Source organism: Triticum urartu, unplaced genomic scaffold (genome assembly GCF_003073215.2).
Source record: "Triticum urartu cultivar G1812 unplaced genomic scaffold, Tu2.1 TuUngrouped_contig_100, whole genome shotgun sequence".
Classification (NCBI taxonomy): domain Eukaryota; kingdom Viridiplantae; phylum Streptophyta; class Magnoliopsida; order Poales; family Poaceae; genus Triticum; species Triticum urartu.
The window spans coordinates 75,185-97,563 of record NW_024110824.1 but is presented as its reverse complement, the minus strand read 5'-3'; the positions used below and the strand labels follow the sequence as shown (position 1 = coordinate 97,563).

Sequence of the window (22,379 nt, the reverse complement as noted above, 5' to 3'; positions counted from 1 at the left end):
GTACATCACTGGCTAGGCGGTGGACACCCAAAGAGAAGGAACCCTCACAGGATCATAGCTGAAGTGAGATCCCTGAAGAAACTGCCAGGTATTGGAGAACCTGCCGCCCTCTAACCCAACCATGTAGCGATGGACGTGCTCGTCCTCCTCCCTGACACGACGACGTACCACCTCCGGTGGGGCCGGCTCCCTCCGCACCGAAACTGGCCCACGCGAACGCCACCAAACGAGATCAGGGTCGACGACGGGACCCGGGGCCGGGTTCCTCATCAAGCGGCGTGCCCCTCCAGGCAGCACCTCCCAGTGCCAGCCCGGCGGAGCCCAGTCCCAGACATGGGTCAGCTGGGCGTCGTCGCGGACGTGTCGACGGCGAGGATGCGGGCCGGGCATCGTCGACAACAAATACTATATGCCGCAAAAGTAAAGTAACATTTTTTAAATGATGGATTGTGATGATTTCATATATGCAAATTCTAAATTTTATAACTAAAAATATAAGAAACTAAAAAAACATCGATCATCGTCTAACAATTTGAAATTAATCTAATTCATCTAGCTAGCTAAAACTAACATTTCCAAAATTTCTAACATTTCTATATAACTAACATTTCTATAACATTTGACATTATATATATTATAACTAACATGTCTATATACCATTTGACATTAATCTAATCTAATTAATTAATTCATCTAAAACTTTGTATGAAAAACAGAAAAACAGAAAAAACTAAAAGCTAAGAACAGAAAAATTGTGTGTGTGTGCGCGTGTAGTGTGTGTGTAGTGTGTGTGTGTGTGCATGTAGTGTGTGTGCGCGCGCGCGCGCGTGTGTGTGCGCTACGGTCGGCGCCGGCGCGCGGTGTGGCTTTGATCGATTGGAGGGAGGAGAGGGGCCGGGGGAGGGGCTCACAGCGCGCGCGGGAAAGGTCGAGGCGACAGCGACGGCGAGGCGAGGTCGATCCAAAGGCGATGGCGACGGCGAAGCGAGGGGATCGGCGACGGGCCGGTGCGGCGATCGGGACGGCGACGGGCCGGTGCGGCGGAGTCGACGGGGACGACGCGACGAGGACGGGGGCGTCGCGGAGTCGACGGGGACGGCGCGACAGGGGCGGCGACGGCGCGGGACGGGGCGGCGGCAGAGAGAAGTGGGAGATGAGAAACTGAAAATTTTCGAAGTGTTTCTTATATAGGGGACACCTTTAGTACCGGTTGGTGCCACCAACCGGTACTAAAGGCCTGTTTTGGCCAGGCCAAGCGGCGGGAAGCGACCCCTTTAGTACCGGTTGGTGGCTCCAACCGGTACTAAAGGCCCCCCCTTTAGTACCGGTTGGTGCCACGAACCGGTACTAAAGGGGGGTGCGCTGCCAGGCGAGGGGCGCAAAGTTTAGTCCCACCTCGCCTAGCGAAGGGCAGCCGCACTGGTTTATAAACCCAGCCGCGGCTGCTCCTTCAAGCTCCTCTCAAATGCAGGCCTTCTAGGCCTACCTGTGCTGTGCTGCCTCGTGGGCCTACTGGGCCTTTGCGGGCCTGCATCCTGGCCCAACAACGGGTTGGGTTTCTAGTCGTATGCAGGCCGCTCTAGCCTAGTAGGCGGGCTTTTTTTATTTTTTTTGCTTTATTTATTTTTGAGTTGTTTTTTGTATTTAGAGTTTCTTTGTGAATATTTTTGCTTTAGGTACAAAAAATTACAACATTTTTGTTAGTGCCGTAGTTTTCAAATTTGAATAGTTTAAATTTTGAATTATTTGAAATTAGTGTGAATCACTAGTTTGTGAATAACTTAACTTTAAAAATCAGTAAAGGCATGAAAGAATTTGTTTGCACGTAAAATTTCTTCGCGTTTCAAATGCCAAAACACATAATTAACTACCCTAACTATTACAGAGATTCCCTTCTGGGTACGAAACACAGAAGAAAGTGATGATAGCTAGTGAAAGCCGATCACATCCCAGATCTTTGGGTGTGAAACTTTTTCTTCGCGTGTGTCCCTTTGCACCGTAACCATGGAAAATCTTCATCATTTAACGGGATGCTCGGGTCAATATTCACTGTGAATGGAGCAATTTCATCAAACTTTTCATAATCTTCTGACTTGTCTGTCTTGTCATCCACTCCCACGATGTTTCTCTTCCCAGAAAGAACTATGTGCTGCTTTGGCTCATCGTACGATGCATTCGCTTCCTTATCTTTTCTTTTTCTTGGCTTGGTAGACATGTCCTTCACATAGAAAACCTGTGCCACATCATTGGCTAGGACGAATGGTTCGTCTGCATACGCAAGATTGTTGAGATCCACTGTTGTCATTCCGTACTGCGGGTCTTCCGTTACCCCGCCTCGTGTCATATTGACCCATTTGCACCGAAACAAAGGGACCTTCAAACCACGTCGATAGTCAAGTTCCCATATGTCCTGTATATAACCATAATATGTTTCCTTTCCCGTCTTGGTTTCTGCATCAAAGCGGACACCACTGTTTTGGTTGGTGCTCTTCTTATCTTGGGCGATCGTGTAAAATGTATTACCATTTATCTCGTACCCTTTGAAAGTCATTATATTTGAAGATGGTAACTGGGACAGCAAGTACAGGTCATCTTCAATAGAGGTGTCATGCATGGTACGTGCTTGCAACCAGCTGGCGAAACTCCTGGTTTGTTCACGTGTACTCCAGTCATCAGACCGCTCCGGGTGTTTAGAGCGTAGCAAATTCTTGTGTTCATCCATATACGGAGCCACCAAGGCGGAATTCTGTAGAACTGTGAAGTGTGCTTCAGTGAGAGAATGTCCGTCCATACATATTATTTGTTCCCCTCCTAGCATGCCTTTTCCATCCAGTCTGCCCTTATGCCGCGATTCAGGAACACCAATCGGCTTAAGGTCAGGAATAAAGTCAATACAAAACTCAATGACCTCCTCATTTTGACGGCCCTTGGAGATGCTTCCTTCTGGCCTAGCACGGTTATGAACATATTTCTTTAAGACTCCCATGAACCTCTCAAAGGGGAACATATTGTGTAGAAATACAGGACCCAAAACGTTAATCTCTTCGCATAGGTGAACTAGGACGTGCGTCATGATGTTGAAGAAGGATGGTGGGAACACCAACTCGAAACTGACAAGACATTGCACCAAATCATTCTGTAACCTTGGTATGATTTCTGGATCGATTACCTTCTGAGAGATTGCATTGAGAAATGCACATAGCTTCACAATGGCTAATCGAACGTTTTCCGGTAGAAGCCCCCTCAATGCAACCGGAAGCAGTTGCGTCATAATCACGTGGCAGTCATGAGACTTTAGGTTTTGGAACTTTTTCTCTACCATGTTTATTATTCTCTTTATATTCGACGAGAAGCCAGACGGTACCTTAATACTGAGCAGGCATTCAAACAAGATTTCCTTCTCTTCTTTGGTAAGAGCGTAGCTTGCATGACCCTGATGTATGCCGTCTTTTCCGTGCATACGTTGCTGGTCCTCCCGTGCCTCAGGTGTATCTTTTGTCTTCCCATACACGCCTAAGAAGCCAAACAGGGTCACACAAAGATTCTTCGTCACGTGCATCACGTCGATTGCGGAGCGGACCTCGAGGTCTTTCCAATAGGGCAGGTCCCAAAATATAGATTTCTTCTTCAACATGGGTGCGCGTCCGTTAGCGTCATTCGGAACAGGTTGTCCACCAGGACCCTTTCCAAAGACCACCTTCAAATCCTTGACCATATCATGTACATCAGCACCAGTACGGTGGCGAGGCTTCGTTGGGTGATCCGCCTCACCTTTGAAATGCTTGCCTTTCTTTCTTACGGGATGCCTGCTCAGAAGAAATCGACGATGTCCCAGGTACACATTCCTATTAGCCAAATATATACTGCCGGTATCGTCCAAACAGTGCGTGCATGCGCAGTATCCCTTGTTTGTCTGTCCTGAAAGGTTACTCAGATCAGGCCAATCATTGATGGTCACGAACAGCAACGCCTTTAGGTCAAATTCTTCCCCCATGTGCTCATCCCATGCACGTACACCTGTTCCATTCCACAGTTGTAAGAGTTCTTCAACTAATGGCCTTAGGTACACATCAATGTCGTTGCCGGGTTGCTTAGGGCCTTGGATGAGCACTAGCATCATAATGAACTTCCGCTTCATGCACAACCAAGGAGGAAGGTTATACAAACATAGAGTCACAGGCCAGGTGCTATGGTTGCTGCTCTGCTCCCCAAAAGGATTAATGCCATCTGCGCTTAGACCAAACCATACGCTCCTTGCGTCATCTGCAAACTCCTTCCCATACTTTCTTTCGATTTTTCTCCACTCCATCCCGTCAGCGGGTACTCTCAACTTTCCGTCTTTCTTACGGTCTTCTCTGTCCCATCGCATCACCTTGGCATGCTCTTTGTTTTGGAACATATGTTTCAACCGTGGTATTATAGGAGCATACCACATCACCTTGGCAGGAATCTTCTTCCTGGGGTGCCGGCACTCGACATCACCAGGGTCATCGCGGCTGATCTTATAGCGCAATGCACCACATACCGGGCAAGCGTTCAAATCCTCGTACTCACCGCGGTAGAGGATGCAATCATTAGGGCATGCATGTATCTTCTGCACCTCTAACCATAGAGGGCAGACAGCCTTCTTTGCTTCGTACGTACTCTCGGGCAATTCGTTGTCCTTTGGAAGCATATCCTTTATCATTACCAGCAACTTTCCAAATCCCTTGTCAGATACACCATTCTCTGCCTTCCATTGCAGCAATTCCAGTGTGGTGCCCAGCTTTTTCTTGTCACCTACGCAATTCGGGTACGGCAATTTTTTGTGATCCTCTAACATGCGCTGCAACTTCTTCTTCTCCAAATCACTTGCGCAGTTTCTCTTTGCATCGGCAATGGCCCGACCTAGATCATCAACGGGCTCATATGATGCCTCTTCTTCAGCTTCTTCCCGCATTGCCAGCTCAGCTTCTTCCCGCATTACTGGCTCAGCTTCTTGCCCCATTGTTGTATCATCGTATTCAGGGAACCCATGGCCAGGATAGCTGTCGTCGTCCTCTTCTTCTTCATTGTCTTCCATCATAACCCCTCTTTCTCCGTGCTTGGTCCAAACATTATAGTGGGGCATGAAACCGGACTTAAACAGGTGGACGTGAATGGTTCTTGACGTAGAGTAATTGTGACCATTCTTACAGCGAGCACATGGACAAGGCATAAAACCATCCGCCCGCTTGTTTGCCTCAACCGCAAGCAGAAAAATATGCACGCCCTCAATGAACTGGGGAGAGCATCGATCATCGTACATCCATTGCCGGCTCATCTTCATTACACAACACTGAATAGACCAAATTAATACAAGTTCATACAACACTTAAATGCAACAAACAAATAACTCTCTAGCTAAAGCATTTAAATGCAACAACAAATACGATCAAGATCGCAACTAAGGTAACAATGGATCCAACAGCATAATGATACCAAGCCTCACTATCGATGGCATATTTTCTAATCTTTCTAATCTTCAAGTGCATTTTCTCCATCTTGATCTTGTGATCATCGACGACATCGGCAACATGAAACTCCAATTCCATCTTCTCCCCCTCAATTCTTTTCAATTTTTCTTTCAAGTACTCGTTTTCTCTTTCAACTAAATTTAACCTCTCGACAATAGGGTCGGTTAGAATTTCCGGTTCACATACCTCCTAGAAAAAATTGCATATAAATCAAATACTAGCACACATATATATATATCCTCCCAAATTACTAAACTCACAAATTAATCACTATATAAAGCATTGCAAGAGCTAATCTAGCAATGAGAGATGAAAGGACAAAGTTGCTAACCTTTGTGATCATTTGAATGGATGGGGGCCTTCAAATCTTGACAAATTTTGGGCAAAATGTGTGATGAGCTCGAGAGGAAGAGGGGAAGAACAGAGAGGAGAGGGGAAAGGGGAAGAACAGAGTGTGCTCGGGTGGGCGAAGGGTTTATGTAGGACGACCTTTAGTACCGGTTTGTGCGAAGAACCGGTACTAAAGGGGCTGGAGGGGCCCCAGTCTGACAACATCCTGCCACCACTCTCATTAGTACCGGTTCGTGGCACGAACCGGTGCTAAAGGTTCGCCACGAACCGGTACTAATGAAAGCGCCCCGGCTAGCCGTTGGACCCGGCACTAATGTATACATTAGTGCCGGCTCAAATACAAACCGGCACTAATGTGCTTCACGTTTGACCCTTTTTCTACTAGTGAAGGTCCAAGAAAATGTTCATGTTGCTCTCTGAAAATATTGGACAGGGATAAAAAATCAAACCAATATTATTAGGAGCTCATAGATATTTATTTTGGCCATTTGGAATTAATCCAGTAATTATTTGCGTTGGATAAATATTTTATTATATATAAAATATTGTCCAATAATTCTGAATTTTGGTGAGGGGCTTTGGAGTGGTCCAACTAGTCCCTACAAAAATTTACAGAATAAAATAAATTGATTTAGTATTATTACTAAGTCAGAACAAATGTCAGATAAATAATAAAAAAAACAGAAAGCTTACCTGTGCTTACCTGCCTGGCAGCCCAGCTGGCGGTCCAGCTCCTTTAGCCGGCCCAGCTGACTGGCGACGCTAGTCGTCGCCAACCTCCTGCCAGGAGGTAGGCGCGTGTGTGCCCGACGCGCGCGAGCACGCGCCGGCCACCTCCCGCTTCTCACTCTCGTCGCCTGGATCGCCCGCGCGTCGCCACGCACCCCCCAAGCCTCTCCCACTCTCTCCCCGAGTCGATCCCCTTCCCCTCTGTCTCTCCCCCTCGCTCTTCTCCCGCGCCCGAGCACTGCCGTCGCCGCCGTTCGCCATAGCCGCAGCCACCGCCCTGGCCTCGCCGCTCCGACGTGCCCACAAGCTCCGCGCCACCTTCCTCGTCCTCTCCGTCAAGCCAGGCAACTCCGGGCGCCCCGTATCGTCGTCACCGCCGTCGTCTTCTTCGTCAGCCACCCGAGATCGCCGGCGACGTTCCGGCTACACCGAGCCTTCCCCGAGCTCGCCGACCCCGCCGTTGGATCCGCTGTGAGCCCCGCCGCCGAACCACCCTCTTACCTGCCTCTCCGGCGCCCTCTAGCCCCTCTGCCGCTCAAGCCGAGCTTCGGCCGCCTCCGCGAGCTTCGCTCCGGCGAGCTCCGACCACCCCACGGTCTCCCGCATGTCCCACTGGATGCGCGCGAGCCTGGGCTTCGCGAAGGTGGTCTCCGCCGCCCGAATGGTCGCCGGAGCGACGATCCCGAGCCCCTCCGCCGCGTTCGGCCTCGCCGGCGGCTAAACGCCGGCGGGATTGACTGGGTCAACCCCGCTAACTAACTCCCCCCTTGTGACACTGACAAGTGGGGCCCAGCCCTGCTAATTTCTAGTTTAGGATTAGTTTAAAAATTAATTAACCTCTGTTAATTAACCATGACACTGACATGTGGGACCCGGTCGTCTGGTTTGACCTGTTCAGCTCCGTTGACCTGCTGACGCAGGCATGACGTCATGCTGACGCAGTTATGCTTTTCTGGAATTATTTTTAAACAGGAAATTTCAGAAAATGATCCAAACTTCAAAAATTCATAGTAATTCAACCGTAGCTCAGATTGAAATAATTTATATATGAAAAATTATCAGAAAAATTCAATCTATCCATCTGTACCAGTTTCATGCATGAAAAATCAAGTTATACCTGCTGCATAGGTGAAACACTAAAATGGCATATATAAGAGGTTAATTTGGAGTTGCATTTGAACCCTTGGTTTAAATGGACTTCATTCAATTTGAATACTAGTTGCATTAGCTCAAACAGCATCACATCTTCATGCCATGTTCATGCATCATATTGTTGCATATGCTTGTGTATTGATTGTTGGCACCGTTCCTTCTCGATAGGTCCTGCTCCGGAAGTGTTCGAGAGTACCTATCAGTGAAGCAGTGCCCCCCTGTTGATCTACCAGGCAAGCAACCCCCCCTTGTTCATTCCGATACAATCCTACTCTCTCGCTCCTGCTCTCTTTTTAATGCATTAGGACAACAACGATTCAACTGCTAGTTTATTCTGCGGTAGTTGAACCCATTCCTCTGCATGACCTGTCATTGCCACAGTAAATAGTTAAAACCCACTAGCATGTGTAGGAGTTGATTGAGCCATGTTGTGTTCTTGCCATGCCATGCCATGCTTGCTATTGCTTAGAGTTGTGTTAGGTCTGATTCATCGGGAATGAATTGGAGTGGTACGATATGTTCTGGTGTTGAGAGTTAAGCGTGTGAACACGATTTGGTAAAGGTAGCGGTGAGAGGCCATGTAGGAGGACATGGTGGGTTGTCTCACTGGAACCGTCCTTAAGCACTGAGTTCTGTGTATGTTGTACTATGACTAGATACTACCACACATTGGGTTCCGGTAACTCGACCCCTCTCGACTTATTAACCGACTTGGCCTCTGTCCAGGAGTTGCAAATAGTTTCTGGTGTTTGTAGGTAGTGTTAGTAGTCTACCAAGTGGCACCCGGCCAGGTGGGCTTGGGACAGACTAGGCACAAGTGGCATAATGTACCAATCGTAGATCCATCCGGTGAGGTGGGCTTGGGAACCCTGCACACATCATTTGGGGCCGTGAGCGACACCCCGGCCGGATCTCCTTGCGGATGGAACCCGAATAGGCGATAAACCTGGACTAGAGTCTTGTGCGGTTAGTCAGGTCGTGGCCGACACCCTCGCCAGGCTTCCGCTTGAAGGTTGCCGAGGTACATGACGTGTACATGGTGATAAGTGGTGAGAGCGTGTGTGAAGAAGTACACCCCTGCAGGGTTATCGTGATCTATTCAAATAGCCGTGTCCTCGGTTATGGACTTCTTGGATGCTTACGTGGTACATAGACAACTTAAAGTGGATACTCTAAAATGCTCAAGACAAGTGTGAGTGCTATGGATGGCCTTCTCGTAAGGAGACAAGGATGAATCCATAGTTGTGTATTGATGTGGTGTCTAGTGGACTCGTGTGCGCTGCCGCACCTCAAAGAAGTTTCTCGTTGCCGTAGAACAGGATAGCCACTGAGTCAAAGTTGGCTTGCTGCAACTAAACCCCACATTATCTTCTTGATACAAATGCATGTATGATAGGATCTGATGTAAGTCTTGCTGAGTACCTTTGTACTCACGTTTGCTTTATTTATATTTTGCAGATGAGACATCTGTCTCACTAGTAGTCCCACTTGGACTTCGACGAGTAGCTTGTACCTCAGCTATGATCTTGATCGAACGTTGTAGATAGTCAGGCTCACAGCCTTTTCTTTTGTAGTTGTCTGTACTCAGACATGTAATGCTTCCGCTTGTTGCTTGTATGCTCTGAATGATGGGTCATGTGACCCCTGTTTGTATTGATGCTATGTGGCTCTTCTGAGCCTTTATCTATATGAGTTGCATTATGTTGTGATGCCATGTTGTACAGCACATACTTGCATGTTATGCGTACGTGTGACGTGTATTGCTATGTGTGGGATCCGACAATCTAGTTGTTTATCCTTGGCAGCCTCTCTTATGGGGAAATGTAGTCTGGTGCTTCTTTGAGCCATAGTAGTCCGCTACAGCCCGGTTCACCGGAGTCCTGCTAGCCCAGTGCTACTGCTCAGAACACTTGACTGGCCGACATGTGTTCCACTTCGTTCCTATGTCTGTCCCTTCGGGGAAATGTCACGCGGTGACTTCTGGAGTCCTGTTAGCCAGTGCTACAGCCCAGATTCATACGCTGTTGACCGACATGCTCGATATGATTCATGTATGCCTGTCTCCATAGGTCTGTGCCGCTTTGGGTTCATGACTAGCCATGTCGGCCCGGGTTCTCTGTCATATGGATGCTAGCGACACTACCATATACGTGAGCCAAAAGGCACAAAAGGTCCCGGACCATGGTAAGGCGACACCCGTGGGGATACCGTGCGTGAGGCCGCAAAGTGATATGAGGTGTTACATGCTAGATCGGTGTGACTTAGAATCTTGGTCCCGACATTCTCCAATAGACTAGAATTTTTTTGTATAGCTTGAAGTGAGGAAGAACCGGAAGATGGCTTTTTGCAACGAGTCCACACTCATAAGCAAGCTTTGCTGCCTACAGAGGCTTCTCTGGACGAATCATCCTTTCGGAAATTTGGATAGGCACCTTGCTACCAAGTGACTTGGTGATCCTCTCTAGCCCTTTGCCCTTTCTAAGTCTAGTCTTGGGAGTCATTGCATCTGAAAATGAAACTGAACTCATAAATTAGAATAGAAATCGACAAATGCAGGAATCAACAAAAGCATACATGATCATTCCATTTGGAAAATGCACTAGTAAAAGATAGCATTGCAAAGGTCAACTTGCCTGATTGAAGCATAAGGAAAAAAGCATTAGATCACAAGATAAATATGTGAGCACAAGGAATAACATATAATAACAGAACCCCAACCCTCCAAGCAAGACAGAGTTTGCACCTTAACAATCTTGTTGACTACAACATCATCCACTTCCTCTCCATCAATAACTTCATCCTCCTTAGGATTGTACTCTGGGTCATCATTGATAACTCCACTACCCTCTTGAAACTCATCACTTCTACCTTCTTGTACACCATTAGTTTTCCTAATCATCGACGCTATTGCACCGATGCCAAGGGACTGGAACATCCGATTGTTCCTCATGATATTTCTAGCCCTAACCTTCTCGTACTCGGTGAGAGGCTCTTCTTTGCATGATAAAGGAAACGTAACTATTAGGTGAATGTTTGGAATGCATGGACAGACAGCCAAACATATCTTATGAAATTTTATTATCATTTAATCCTAGTTATTCAGGTAAGGAAGACTAACAGCACACAGGCACAATTAAGCCAGCTTATTCAGATTGCAGCAATACATTTCACTTAGCATATTAAGACACAGATTTTATGAAACTGACAGTATAACCACAAGGAGCAAGTTGCATACCAACGGTTGGCCTCATGCTTGACCTTGTCCTCCTTGCCATGGATGATCTTGAGGTGGTGCTTGCAAAATAGAATAAACAACAATCAGATACAATAGGGATAAAGTAAAATGATGCACTTGTATCAATAAAGGAAAGCATTTGGACCATCATGCACATACATGTAATACATGTGAAACAAACTTGATGGATAAACAATACAGTGATCTAGTGTTATTAATTAAGAAAACATGTAAGTGCACTAAACAAGCATGCATGTACACTGGAAAGATATGAAGCATCTCTTAATAACTTCACTACATCAAGTAGGAGGTAGTAATGTACATCAAGCAGGAGGTAGTAATGAACATCAAGAAATCTTCCTAGTGCCTCATATAAAGTACACAACAAGCAAGCAAAGTGCTAGTAATACTGCTGATGCAAACCCTAACCCTATGTACGCTAGCAAGCAACTGAATTGAAGAGTGGCAGCAAGCAAGCATCCCCATGATGTACTGAAGCGACTAACAACGCTTGGACTGACATTCTACTGATTGTATTACTCTGTGTATGCAAAGAAAAACTAAATTAAACTAAGATAAATAGAAATTAGCATGTGATGAACAAAGATAACTTTAATAAATATGAAATTAGCATTAGTCACTATACATAGAAAAAATAGATTATGTAGTATGGTTCCTATATCAGGAAGTGAAAGTCTAAATCGCAATCCACCAACAGGCACCTTATGGGCATCCTCTATGAACAGGATATGCATAAGGTGCTTTCAGCATCCACAGTTTCACTTGAACAAGCTTTGATGATGGTAATCGTAAATGGGAATCAAACTCAAAACAAGCAAAGAAAAATTCCCCATGCATGTTCCTCTACAACCTATACAACAATTTAAGAAGCTTCAAGTTGGCAGCCAAACCCGGTTTGATTTGGTATATCAACCCATATAGACACATATCATGTTGAGTAAGTAAAGCATGCATGATACACTCATCCTAATCAATGTGTGGTATCACATTCTCATAATAATGGAACAGAAAAATAGAATTCTGCTAAGACCCACAACAATTGCAAGCAAGTGGCTTTGTGTACCCCCATCACAAATGCAGGCTAACCCATGCATAGGCAGACCGTCATAAACAAGAGTAGCATGTACTAGCAACATGATTCCTGTTGTAACTCACCCTCATCAGAATTTAGACTACTTTACCAATTAGTACAAGATTTACATATGAAGTCTGTCAAGTGAATTAGTACAAGATTTACAGGACCAACATGCACTCTTAGCAATAGTAGTCAATACATAGAGAAGCACACGCTCTTAACAACAATTGAAATCATGCATAGGAAGGACCCCATGAACCCCATGAAACCCTAACCCCAGGAACCCCATGAAACTCTAACCCCATGAAACCCATGAAACCCTAAGCAGAGGGAGATCATCCCCATGAATCCACATTGATCCTTCTCCATGAACAAGAAAAGCAGGAGATCCATCAATCCTAACCCTAACCATCTCCATGAACTAGAGAAACGTGTACCCCATGAAACCTAACCCTAGCCATCCCCATCCCCATCGATCCATCCCCATGAACCCTAGATGAACCCATGAGGGGGGTCTACCGAACCCTAGAAGATCTACCCATGAATATCGAGGGGAGATGGCTAGAGGGGAGAAGTGCCTAGGGGTGGATGTTGTTGAACCCCATGAACCCTAACCCCATGAACCCTAACCCTGGCCCCATGAACCCTAACCCTAACCCCATGAACTAGAGGGAGATCATCCCCACGCACCAATTAAAATGAACCCTAACCCCAAGAACAAGGACCTACCGAACCAGCAGGAGATCCAAACCCTAGAAAATCTGAACCCATGAGGGGATCTACCAAAGGGGAGATGGATCGACCAGAGGGGAGGTGGATCCACCAGAGGAGGGGAGATGGATCCACCAGAGGAGGGGAGAAGTACCTAGGGGGAGATGATGTTGACGATGCAGCGGTGGTCGTCGTCGACCACGCCATCGTCGATGTAGCTGCCGTCCTCGTCGATGTAGTTGATCGCGTCGTCGTTGTCGATGTGGGCGGCGCATCGTGGTGCGGTGGGGCGGCGTAGCGGCGGGGCGGCGCAGCAGCGGCGGGGCGGCACGGAGGAGGGGAGGGGAGGGGAGGGAGTGGGAGCGGGGCGGCGCGGAGGTGGGGAGGGGAGGGGAGGGTTCGTCGTGGAGAGGGGAGGGGAATGGGGAAATTTTGGGAGGGGAGGGAGGGGATCCCACGTGTTAGTGGGAGAGGGAGTGGTGGATCCCGCCTGGTAGTGGGAGAGGGAGTGGTGGGTCCCGCCTGGTAGTGGGAGAGGGAGAGGAGGGAAATTTTGGGAGAGGGGAATTTTGGTGGAGGGAAAATTTTGGTGTGGGAGGGAAATCCTTTTGGGTTTGGGTGTAGAAAAAAATAGGGTTTTTTTTGTAAATTTTGTAGAAATCAAGGTTAAAATCATACCGAGTAGCTGAAGAAAACGCCGGTATTGTAAGTTTTGTATTTTTGCTAGTTGGTAGGCCACATTTGATGATGTGACGCGGAGGTCTCCCATTTTTTGATTTATTTTTGAATTTTTTACGGTGTTTTCAAAAACCGGCCGATTTCGTCGCGGCGGCCGTCCGTGGCTAGGGTTTGAGCCGTGCAAATCTGTTATCGATTCTGTGATGAAATGCCTACCTGTGAAGCTAAAAAGCATTTTAGTGAAAATAACGGGCAAGCTATGGAGGACCCGCAGTTCAAATTCCAGCCGGTTCCAGCTGAATTGGCCGAAGGTGGTCCGAATTGCCGGGAGTAGCTACGAGGGTCGGAAATGCATGCTTTTTGGCGACCGTTCGTAAAATAGGGTCTACTTTGAGATAGACATGGAATGGCGCCGTTCGGGGTGCCCCTCCTTGTAGCCGCTTCACGAAAAACACATGTCTTTTGCATTCAAAAAATGAAAAACGGTTTTTTTGTTAAACAAGTTGGAACCTCGCTTTGGCAACATTGTTTGCCATCACAAGACGGACGCATGCGCCCAATTTGGGCATATTATCAGAAACTGTTCAACGGATGCGGCCATATCATTGCTAGTTTGGCTTGAAAGCCATGAATCTTCGTTCATGGTAGGTCCTTTTTGGGAACACTTTTTCAAGAAAATGCCAGTATTGCAAGTTTAGTATTTTTGCTAGTTGGTAGGCCACATTTGATGATGTGATGCGGAGGTCTCCCATTTTTTTGATTTTTTTGAATTTTTTACGGTGTTTTCAAAAACCGGCCGATTTCGTCGCGGCGACCGTCCGTGGCTAGGGTTTGAGCCGTGCAAATCTGTTGTCGATTCTGTGATGAAATGCCTACCTGTGAAGCTAAAAAGCATTTTTAGTGAAAATAACGGGCAAGCTATGCAGGACCCGCAGTTCAAATTCCAGCCGGTTCGAGCTGAATCAGCCGAAGGTGGTCCGAATTGCCGGGAGTAGCTACGAGGGTCGGAAATTCATGCTTTTTGGCGACCGTCCATAAAATAGGGTCTACTTTGAGATAGACATGGAATGGCGCCGTTTGGGGTGCCCCTCCTTGTAGCCGCTTCAGGAAAAACGCATGTCTTTTCCATTCAAAAAATGAAAAACGGTTTTTTTTGTTAAACAAGTTGGAACCTCGCTTTTGCAACATTGTTTGCCATCACAAGATGGAGGCATGCGCCCAATTTGGGCATATTATCAGAAACTATTCAACGGATGCGGCAATATCATTGCTAGTTTGGCTTGAAAGCCATGAATCTTCGTTCATGGTAGGTCGTTTTTGAGAACACTTTTTCAAGAAGACGCCGGTATTGCAAGTTTAGTATTTTTGCTAGTTGGTAGGCCACATTTGATGATGTGACGCGGAGGTCTCCTATTTTTTTTGATTTTTTTGAATTTTTTACGGTGTTTTCAAAATCCGGCCGATTTCGTCGCGGCGACCGTCCGTGGCTAGGGTTTGAGCCGTGCAAATCTGTTGTCGATTCTGTGATGAAATGCCTACCTGTGAAGCTGAAAAGCATTTTTAGTGAAAATAACGGGCAAGCTATGGAGGACCCGCAGTTCAAATTCCAGCCGGTTCCAGCTGAATCGGCCGAAGGTGGTCCAAATTGCCAGGAGTAGCTACGAGGGTCGGAAATGCATGCTTTTTGGCGACTGTCCGTAAAATAGGGTCTACTTTGAGATAGACATGGAATGACGCCGTTTGGGGTGCCCCTCCTTGTAGCTGCTTCACAAAAAACGCATGTCTTTTGCATTCAAAAAATGAAAAACGGTTTTTGAATTTTTACGGTGTTTTCAAAAACCGATGGATTTAGTCACGGCGGTCGTCCGTGGCTAGGGTTTGAGTCATGTTTTTAGCATTCAAAAAATGAAACTTATATTGTTTCATACATGAGCATGCACAAAAACCCATAATTTTATCTTTCATCCATGAGCATGCATAAAAAATTTCAATTCCCATCAATTACCAAACTGAATATTCATTGTTAAAAACATGACTTGTTTAGATGACACAGTCATACAGCATCCATGAGCATGCACAAAATTAAACCAGACATACTTAACATTGACATGTTCATATTACACTAACAAGCTTAAACCTAACATGCTGAACACCTTCTTAACATCTTCACTCCTCCTTCTCCTTCATCAACCTGATGCGCTCAGAGTGGCGAATCCCAACGCGGATGTATTCCTCTACCACAATTGGCATGGTCCTGTCGCCAAGCTGTGGGATTGCAGGCGCCGCCACCATCGCGAGGTCGTCGTCCGCCACCACCATAGCAAGGTCGTTGTCCGCCACCACCATCGCGAGGTCGTCGTCCGCCACCACCATAGCGAGGTCGTCGTCCGCCACCACCATAGCAAGGTCGTCATCCGCCACCACCATAGCAGGGTCATCGTCAGCCACCACCATAGCATGTTCGTCATCAGCCAGAATAGGCTGCTCCTCGTCATCCCCGCTCTGCTCGTCATCCCCGCTCCGCTCCTCATCGTGATCCCTGCTCTGCTCCTCGTCATCCCTGCTGCTGCTCCCATTGCCTGGCCAAATGCAACAATGTGTGAACATGGTGTTGTTGTCGTGCAGGTAGAGGAAGCCAAAAGGACAGGAAGAAGAGAGGCAGAGAGCTTACTGGCATCGTCGTCGTGCTGGTAGTACATGCGGCACATGGTGTTGTCGAACATCTTCATGGTGAACATGGCGTCGCCGTCGTAGCGGAAGACAAGGAAGTACCCGAGCTGTAGCTCATGGGCGCGGGCGAAATGCTCCCAGCCGGGCCCTAGGTACATGTGGCCTTCACCATCAAACACCACCAACACTTCCCACAGCCTGTGAAGCCCGCTGCCGGCCTCCCGCAGCTTCACTTTGTGGGGCTCACGGCCGGCGAGCATCTTCGCAAACTTGTCAGGCAGCCTCTGCAGCAAGGGTCAAGCAGTGGTTAATTGTGGCAATCAAGCACTAGACAGCAGAGTGATGATAAAGAAATGAGTGATGATAAATATACCTGGCTACTGCAAGATTTCTCAATTACGATCTTGAAGAACTCAAAACCTTCCAAGCCAGCCATCTCACTTCTCTGAAAAGCAGCATTGTAATTAAACAACAAGTTACCATAAACAGGACTAGACATAAATAGGAACATAACCAAGTTTATGATGGCAAAAGTGATAAAAATGAGAAGAGCAATGCTTCTGTGGATATTTATGATAGAAAAAGTGAGAAAAAAAGCAATGCACTTGTGAACATTTGGAATACTACTATTCTATCTACAATGGACCATATCTGCCCATGTGCCCGTGTCTACTATAAATGGCAAACACAGCATCAGGATCATATCTACTATAAATGGGCCATATCTACAATGAACCATATCTACTATAAGTGGACCATATCTTCCCATGTGCTACATTTTGTTAGAACCCAGCACTTAAGAACTGAACCCTAGATTCTCAATTTAAACACACCTACCCAATACAGTCATGTACAAAACTGAACAGCTTTATAGTCGTCGATATGCGCATGAAGGCTATTGGCTTGACACCGATATAGTCATGTACAAAACTGAATTTAACACTAGAATTTCAGAGATTCAGAGCTATTGGCTTAATTTGCTTTGCTAGGGTTTATATAGCCAAAGGCCGCTAGAGGCTAGATCCCCTACAAGTTTAACTGCTCCAGTGTGCCGCTGCATCTTTTTAGACAAATATAAACATGTTTATTTTAAAAACAAACAAACAAAATTGGAAAATACTAATACACTTGCAACATTATAAGTGTTGGCATCATTTTTTCCCCTTTCGGTCTGCCTTTTCTATTTCTGATGAATTCTACGTCACTATGAAGAGAACCACAGGGAAACTAGCATACCTAGCAAGGTAGCACCACATCAACTGAACATGGCCAAAAGGGACCTAAACCTAAATGCCTAATTTAGTCTGCAAAATCCCTCGAATGTGGTCCAATCGCTCGACAGTTGGGCTGGAATCAACAGAACGCACGCGCAGGCACAATACGACCATTAGCCATGTAGTATACCACAATTCTAGTAGGGACGCACGCGCAGGCACAATACGAGTAACTCCTAAATCAGCATGCTTGTTGGCCTTGTTGGCCTTGTCGGCAAAGAACATGGGGGAAACAAAGCAAATCAAAGAACACAGGGAGAACAGAACGGACCTGGGGGGACGGCGACTGCTTGAGCTTGTTGGCCTTGTCGGTGTCGTGGACGGTGCCTCCTCTTGATCTACTACTCTATCTACAATGGAACCCTAATCAGCCTGCGCCGGGGAACCCTAATGTAATCAATAGGAAGAGGAATAGGAAGGACTCGGTGGATTCATACCTTAGGAGGCCATCGCTGTCGATGGAGGAGTGGTTCGCCAGGGAGGTCGTCACCGTTGATGGAGGAGAAGGGGATGCCGGAAGCAGAGAGGAGGAGTGGGTCGAGTGGATAATGGAGAGGAGGAGCGGGTCAAGTGGACAGGAGGAGTGGGGAAAATAGTGGGTCCACTTGTCAGCGAGTTCTGTTTTGATATATGGAAAAGGGTTGGCATAGAGTACAAAACCAATAGCCTCTAACTAGCCCAGTGGTAGAAAAACAGTGGAATAAGCAGCAGGTCGTGGGTTCGAGCCCCCGCTCGCCCAATATTTTTTGGTAGCTAAGGGGAAAAGGGTCGAGTGGGTAGAGTAGCAAAATGGCCCACTTGTCAGTGAGTTGGTCGAGTGGCCCACTTGTCAGCGAGGTCTGTGTTTGATACTTGACTGGTTTGATGATTTGAAAAGAGATGGCATAGAGTGGACGACCAGTAGCCTCTTCCTAGCCCAGTGGTAGAAACACAGTGAAACGAGCGCATGGTCGTGGGTTCGAGTCCCCGCTCGCGCATATTTTTTTGCTCACAATGAAATGGGGCTGCGCGTGGGATCAGATGGCTGTCTGATGGAGCGCGCCCAAAAATTCAGTTAAAACAGCTCTGAAAACATCTTCAATTCACCAAAAACAACATCTTCAGTTCAAAAAACATCTTCGGTCCAAAAACAACATCATTTTGCAATCTTTTACATCACAACCAAAACTACATGATCACCAAAACTAAGAAAAACAGCTCTAAAAACAACATCTTCAGTTCATCATTTTGCTTCTTCATTCAAAACAACATCTTCATTTTGCATTGTATCTTCCGTCACCAAAACTACATCATTTTGCATTGTATCTTCAACCATCATCTACCTCTCCATCACTACACAGTCTCATGCATTTTGGTACCTAGAGAGATTTGTAGTACAAAAACTACATCAGGATCACATCAACAACAACTACCAAGGAGACAAAATAGCATTAGATCACCAAGGAGACCAAATTTACCTTCGCTACTCATCGTCGTCGATATGAAAACAAGGAATTCTATGCCCACTCCTGTTTTCCTCATCATCACTACAATATTGCAGCATAGTATGATCAGTCCGGTTTTCCTCATCCTCGCTTTCATGTCCATCCTCTACCACCTTTCTTCTTTTCATGATGCCTTCAACTATTGCAGCACCAATGATTACACGTTCCCGGTCCCTTCGCACTCTGCTTTGCACTGGAACTTCCGTAGAGTCATCATCTTGGTATGTTAGTCCACCATCATCGGGGCCCTTTTCCACTTCAGTTTCAGTCACACTCCACAAGTGTCTGTGCTGAAAGTTTTGCACAACTCGCCATTTTCCGTGCAAAAGAGTGTCTGGCAGATAAAACACCATTGTTGCTTGTGTTGTTAGAATAAAGGGATCACTCTTATACCAGCACCTTGCAGTGTTGATGCTTTTGAAGTGGCCATCATATTTGAAAAAAGAGTCCCTCCTCTTCTTGCTACCAAGCTCAAACCAGTCACAGCGAAATAAGACAACCGAGCGATGGATGCCTCCACTAGAGTTGTACTGCAACTCTACGATGCTTCTCAACTGACCATAGAAGTCAATGATCTCACCATCATGTGACCCCTCAGTGATGGTTCCACTCCGTGTCTTCCTTTTTTCCTCGCGGTCAACGGTGTGGTACCGGACACCGTCAGCAATGCATGCTGAATACACTCTCACTCGCTTATCCGGTAAGCATGCCAAAGCAAATAGATCATCACTGACCTTCTTCTCCTCATGCAACTTTCCAATCTGCACAAATAAACCATTTAGCAAACAATGGTATTTAACAATGGGTGAATAACACAGTAAACATAAAACATGTGGCTAAAGATCTCACATGATTCTTAAACCACTTAGCAAACCCCTTGGCAACCCTTTTATCAACATTGTGTTGGGTAACGTACTTTTCCTACGCACACGCAAGATCATGGTGATGCATAGCAACGAGAGGGGAGAGTGTGATCTACGTACCCTTGGTAGATGACAGCGGAAGCGTTATGACAACGCGGTTGATGTAGTCGTACGTCTTCACGGCCCGACCGATCAAGCACCGAAACTACGGCACCTCCGAGTTTTAGCACACGTTCAGCTCGATGACGATCCCCGGACTCCGATCCAGCAAAGTGTCGGGGAAGAGTTCCGTCAGCACGACGGCGTGGTGACGATCTTGATGTACTACTGTCGCAGGGCTTCGCCTAAGCACCGCTACAATATTATCGAGGACTATGGTGGCAGGGGGCGCCGCACACGGCTAAGAATATGATCACGTGGATCAACTTGTGTGTCTCTGGGGTGCCCCTGCCTCCGTATATAAAGGTTCAAGAGGGAGGAGGCCGGCCGGCCCCTATGGCGCGCCAAGGAGGAGTCCTCCTCCTAGTAGGAGTAGGACTCCTACTAGGAGGGGGAAAGAAGTGGGGAGGGAGAGGCGCCGCCCCCCCTCTCCTAGTCCAATTCGGACCAGGGGGGAGGAGGCGCGCGGCGCACCTTTGGCTGCCCCTCTCTCTCTCCACTAAGGCCCATATGGCCCATTACTTCTCCCGGGGGGTTCCGGTAACCCTCCGGCTTTCCGGTTTTCTCCAAAATCACCCGAAACACTTCCGGGGGGTGTCCGAATATAGCAGTCCAATATATCAATCCTTATGTCTTGATCATTTCGAGACTCCTCGTCATGTCCGTGATCACATCCGGGACTCTGAACAACCTTCGGTACATCAAAAGGTATAAACTCATAATATAACTGTCATCGAAACCTTAAGCGTGCGGACCCTACGGGTTCGAGAACAATGTAGACATGACCGAGACATGTCTCCGGTCAATAACCAATAGCGGGACCTGGATGCCCATATTGGCTCCTACATATTCTACGAAGATCTTTAACGGTCAGACCGCATAACAACGTACGTTGTTCCCTTTGTCATCGGTATGTTACTTGCCCGAGATTCGATCGTCGGTATCCAATACCTAGTTCAATCTCGTTACCGGCAAGTCTCTTTACTCGTTCTGTAATACATCATCTCGCAACTAACTCATTAGTTGCATTGCTTGCAAGGCTTAAGTGATGTGCATTACCGAGAGGGCCCAGAGATACCTCTCCGACGATCGGAGTGACAAATCCTAATCTCGAAATATGTCAACCCAACATGTACCTTTGGAGACACCTGTAGAGTACCTTTATAATCACCCAGTTACGTTGTGACGTTTGGTAGCACACAAAGTGTTCCTCCGGCACACGGGAGTTACATAATCTCATAGTCATAGGAACATGTATAAGTCATGAAGAAAGCAATAGCAACATACTAAACGATCGGATGCTAAGCTAATGGAATGGGTCTTGTCAATCAAATCATTCAACTAATGATGTGATCCCGTTAATCAAATGACAACTCTTTGTCAATGGTTAGGAAACATAACCATCTTTGATTAACGAGCTAGTCAAGAAGAGGCATACTAGTGACACTCTGTCTGTCCATGTATTCACACATGTATTATGTTTCCGGTTAATACAATTCTAGCATGAATAATAAACTTTTATCATGATATAAGGAAATAAATAATAACTTTATTATTGCCTCTAGGGCATATTTCCTTCAGTCTCCCACTTGCACTAGAGTCAATAATCTAGATTACACAGTAATGATTCTAACACCCATGGAGCTTTGGTGCTTATCATGTTTTGCTCGTGGAAGGGGCTTAGTCAATGGGTCTGCTACATTTAGCTCCGTATGTATCTTGCATATCTCTATGTCTCCCACCTGGACTAGATCCCAGATGGAATTGAACGTCTCTTGATGTGCTTGGTTCTCTTGTGAAATCTGGATTCCTTTGCCAAGGCAATTGCACCAGTATTGTCACAAAAGATTTTCATTGGACCCGATGCACTAGGTATGACACCTAGATCGGATATGAACTCCTTCATCCAGACTCCTTCGTTTGCTGCTTCCGAAGCAGCTATGTACTCTGCTTCACATGTAGATCCCGCCACGACGCTTTGTTTTGAATTGCACCAACTAACAGCTCCACCGTTTAATGTAAACACGTATCCGGTTTGCGATTTAGAATCGTCCGGATCAGTGTCAAAGCTTGCATCAACGTAACCGTTTACAATGAGCTCTTCGTCACCTCCATATACGAGAAACATATCCTTAGTCCTTTTCAGGTATTTCAGGATGTTCTTGACCGCTGTCCAGTGATCCACTCCTGGATTACTTTGGTACCTCCCTGGTAGACTTATAGCAAGGCACACATAAGGTCTGGTACACATCATTGCATACATGATAGAGCCTATGGCTGAAGCATAGGGAACATCTTTCATTTTCTCTCTATCTTCTGCAGTGGTCGGGCATTGAGTCTGACTCAACTTCACACCTTGTAACACAGGCAAGAACCCTTTCTTTGCTTGATCCATTTTGAACTTCTTCAAAATCTTGTCAAGGTATGTGCTTTGTGAAAGTCCAATTAAGCGTCTTGATCTATCTCTATAGATCTTTATGCC

At 46.5% G+C, this 22,379-nt stretch overlaps 1 protein-coding gene across 1 annotated transcript; it reads right to left on the bottom strand.

Moving 5' to 3' along the window:
* Positions 1–15,447: 15,447 nt before the first annotated feature.
* Positions 15,448–17,945, bottom strand: LOC125526414 (B3 domain-containing protein REM20-like). The gene is made up of 5 exons (XM_048691129.1): positions 17,829–17,945; positions 17,663–17,741; positions 16,491–16,562; positions 16,119–16,401; positions 15,448–16,026 (listed from the first exon to the last, which is right to left on the bottom strand). Exons 3-5 carry the CDS (start codon positions 16,551–16,553, stop codon positions 15,614–15,616), a joined length of 759 nt encoding a protein of 252 aa, XP_048547086.1. The 5' UTR covers positions 16,554–16,562; positions 17,663–17,741; positions 17,829–17,945; the 3' UTR covers positions 15,448–15,613.
* Between the last annotated feature and the right edge of the window lie 4,434 nt (positions 17,946–22,379).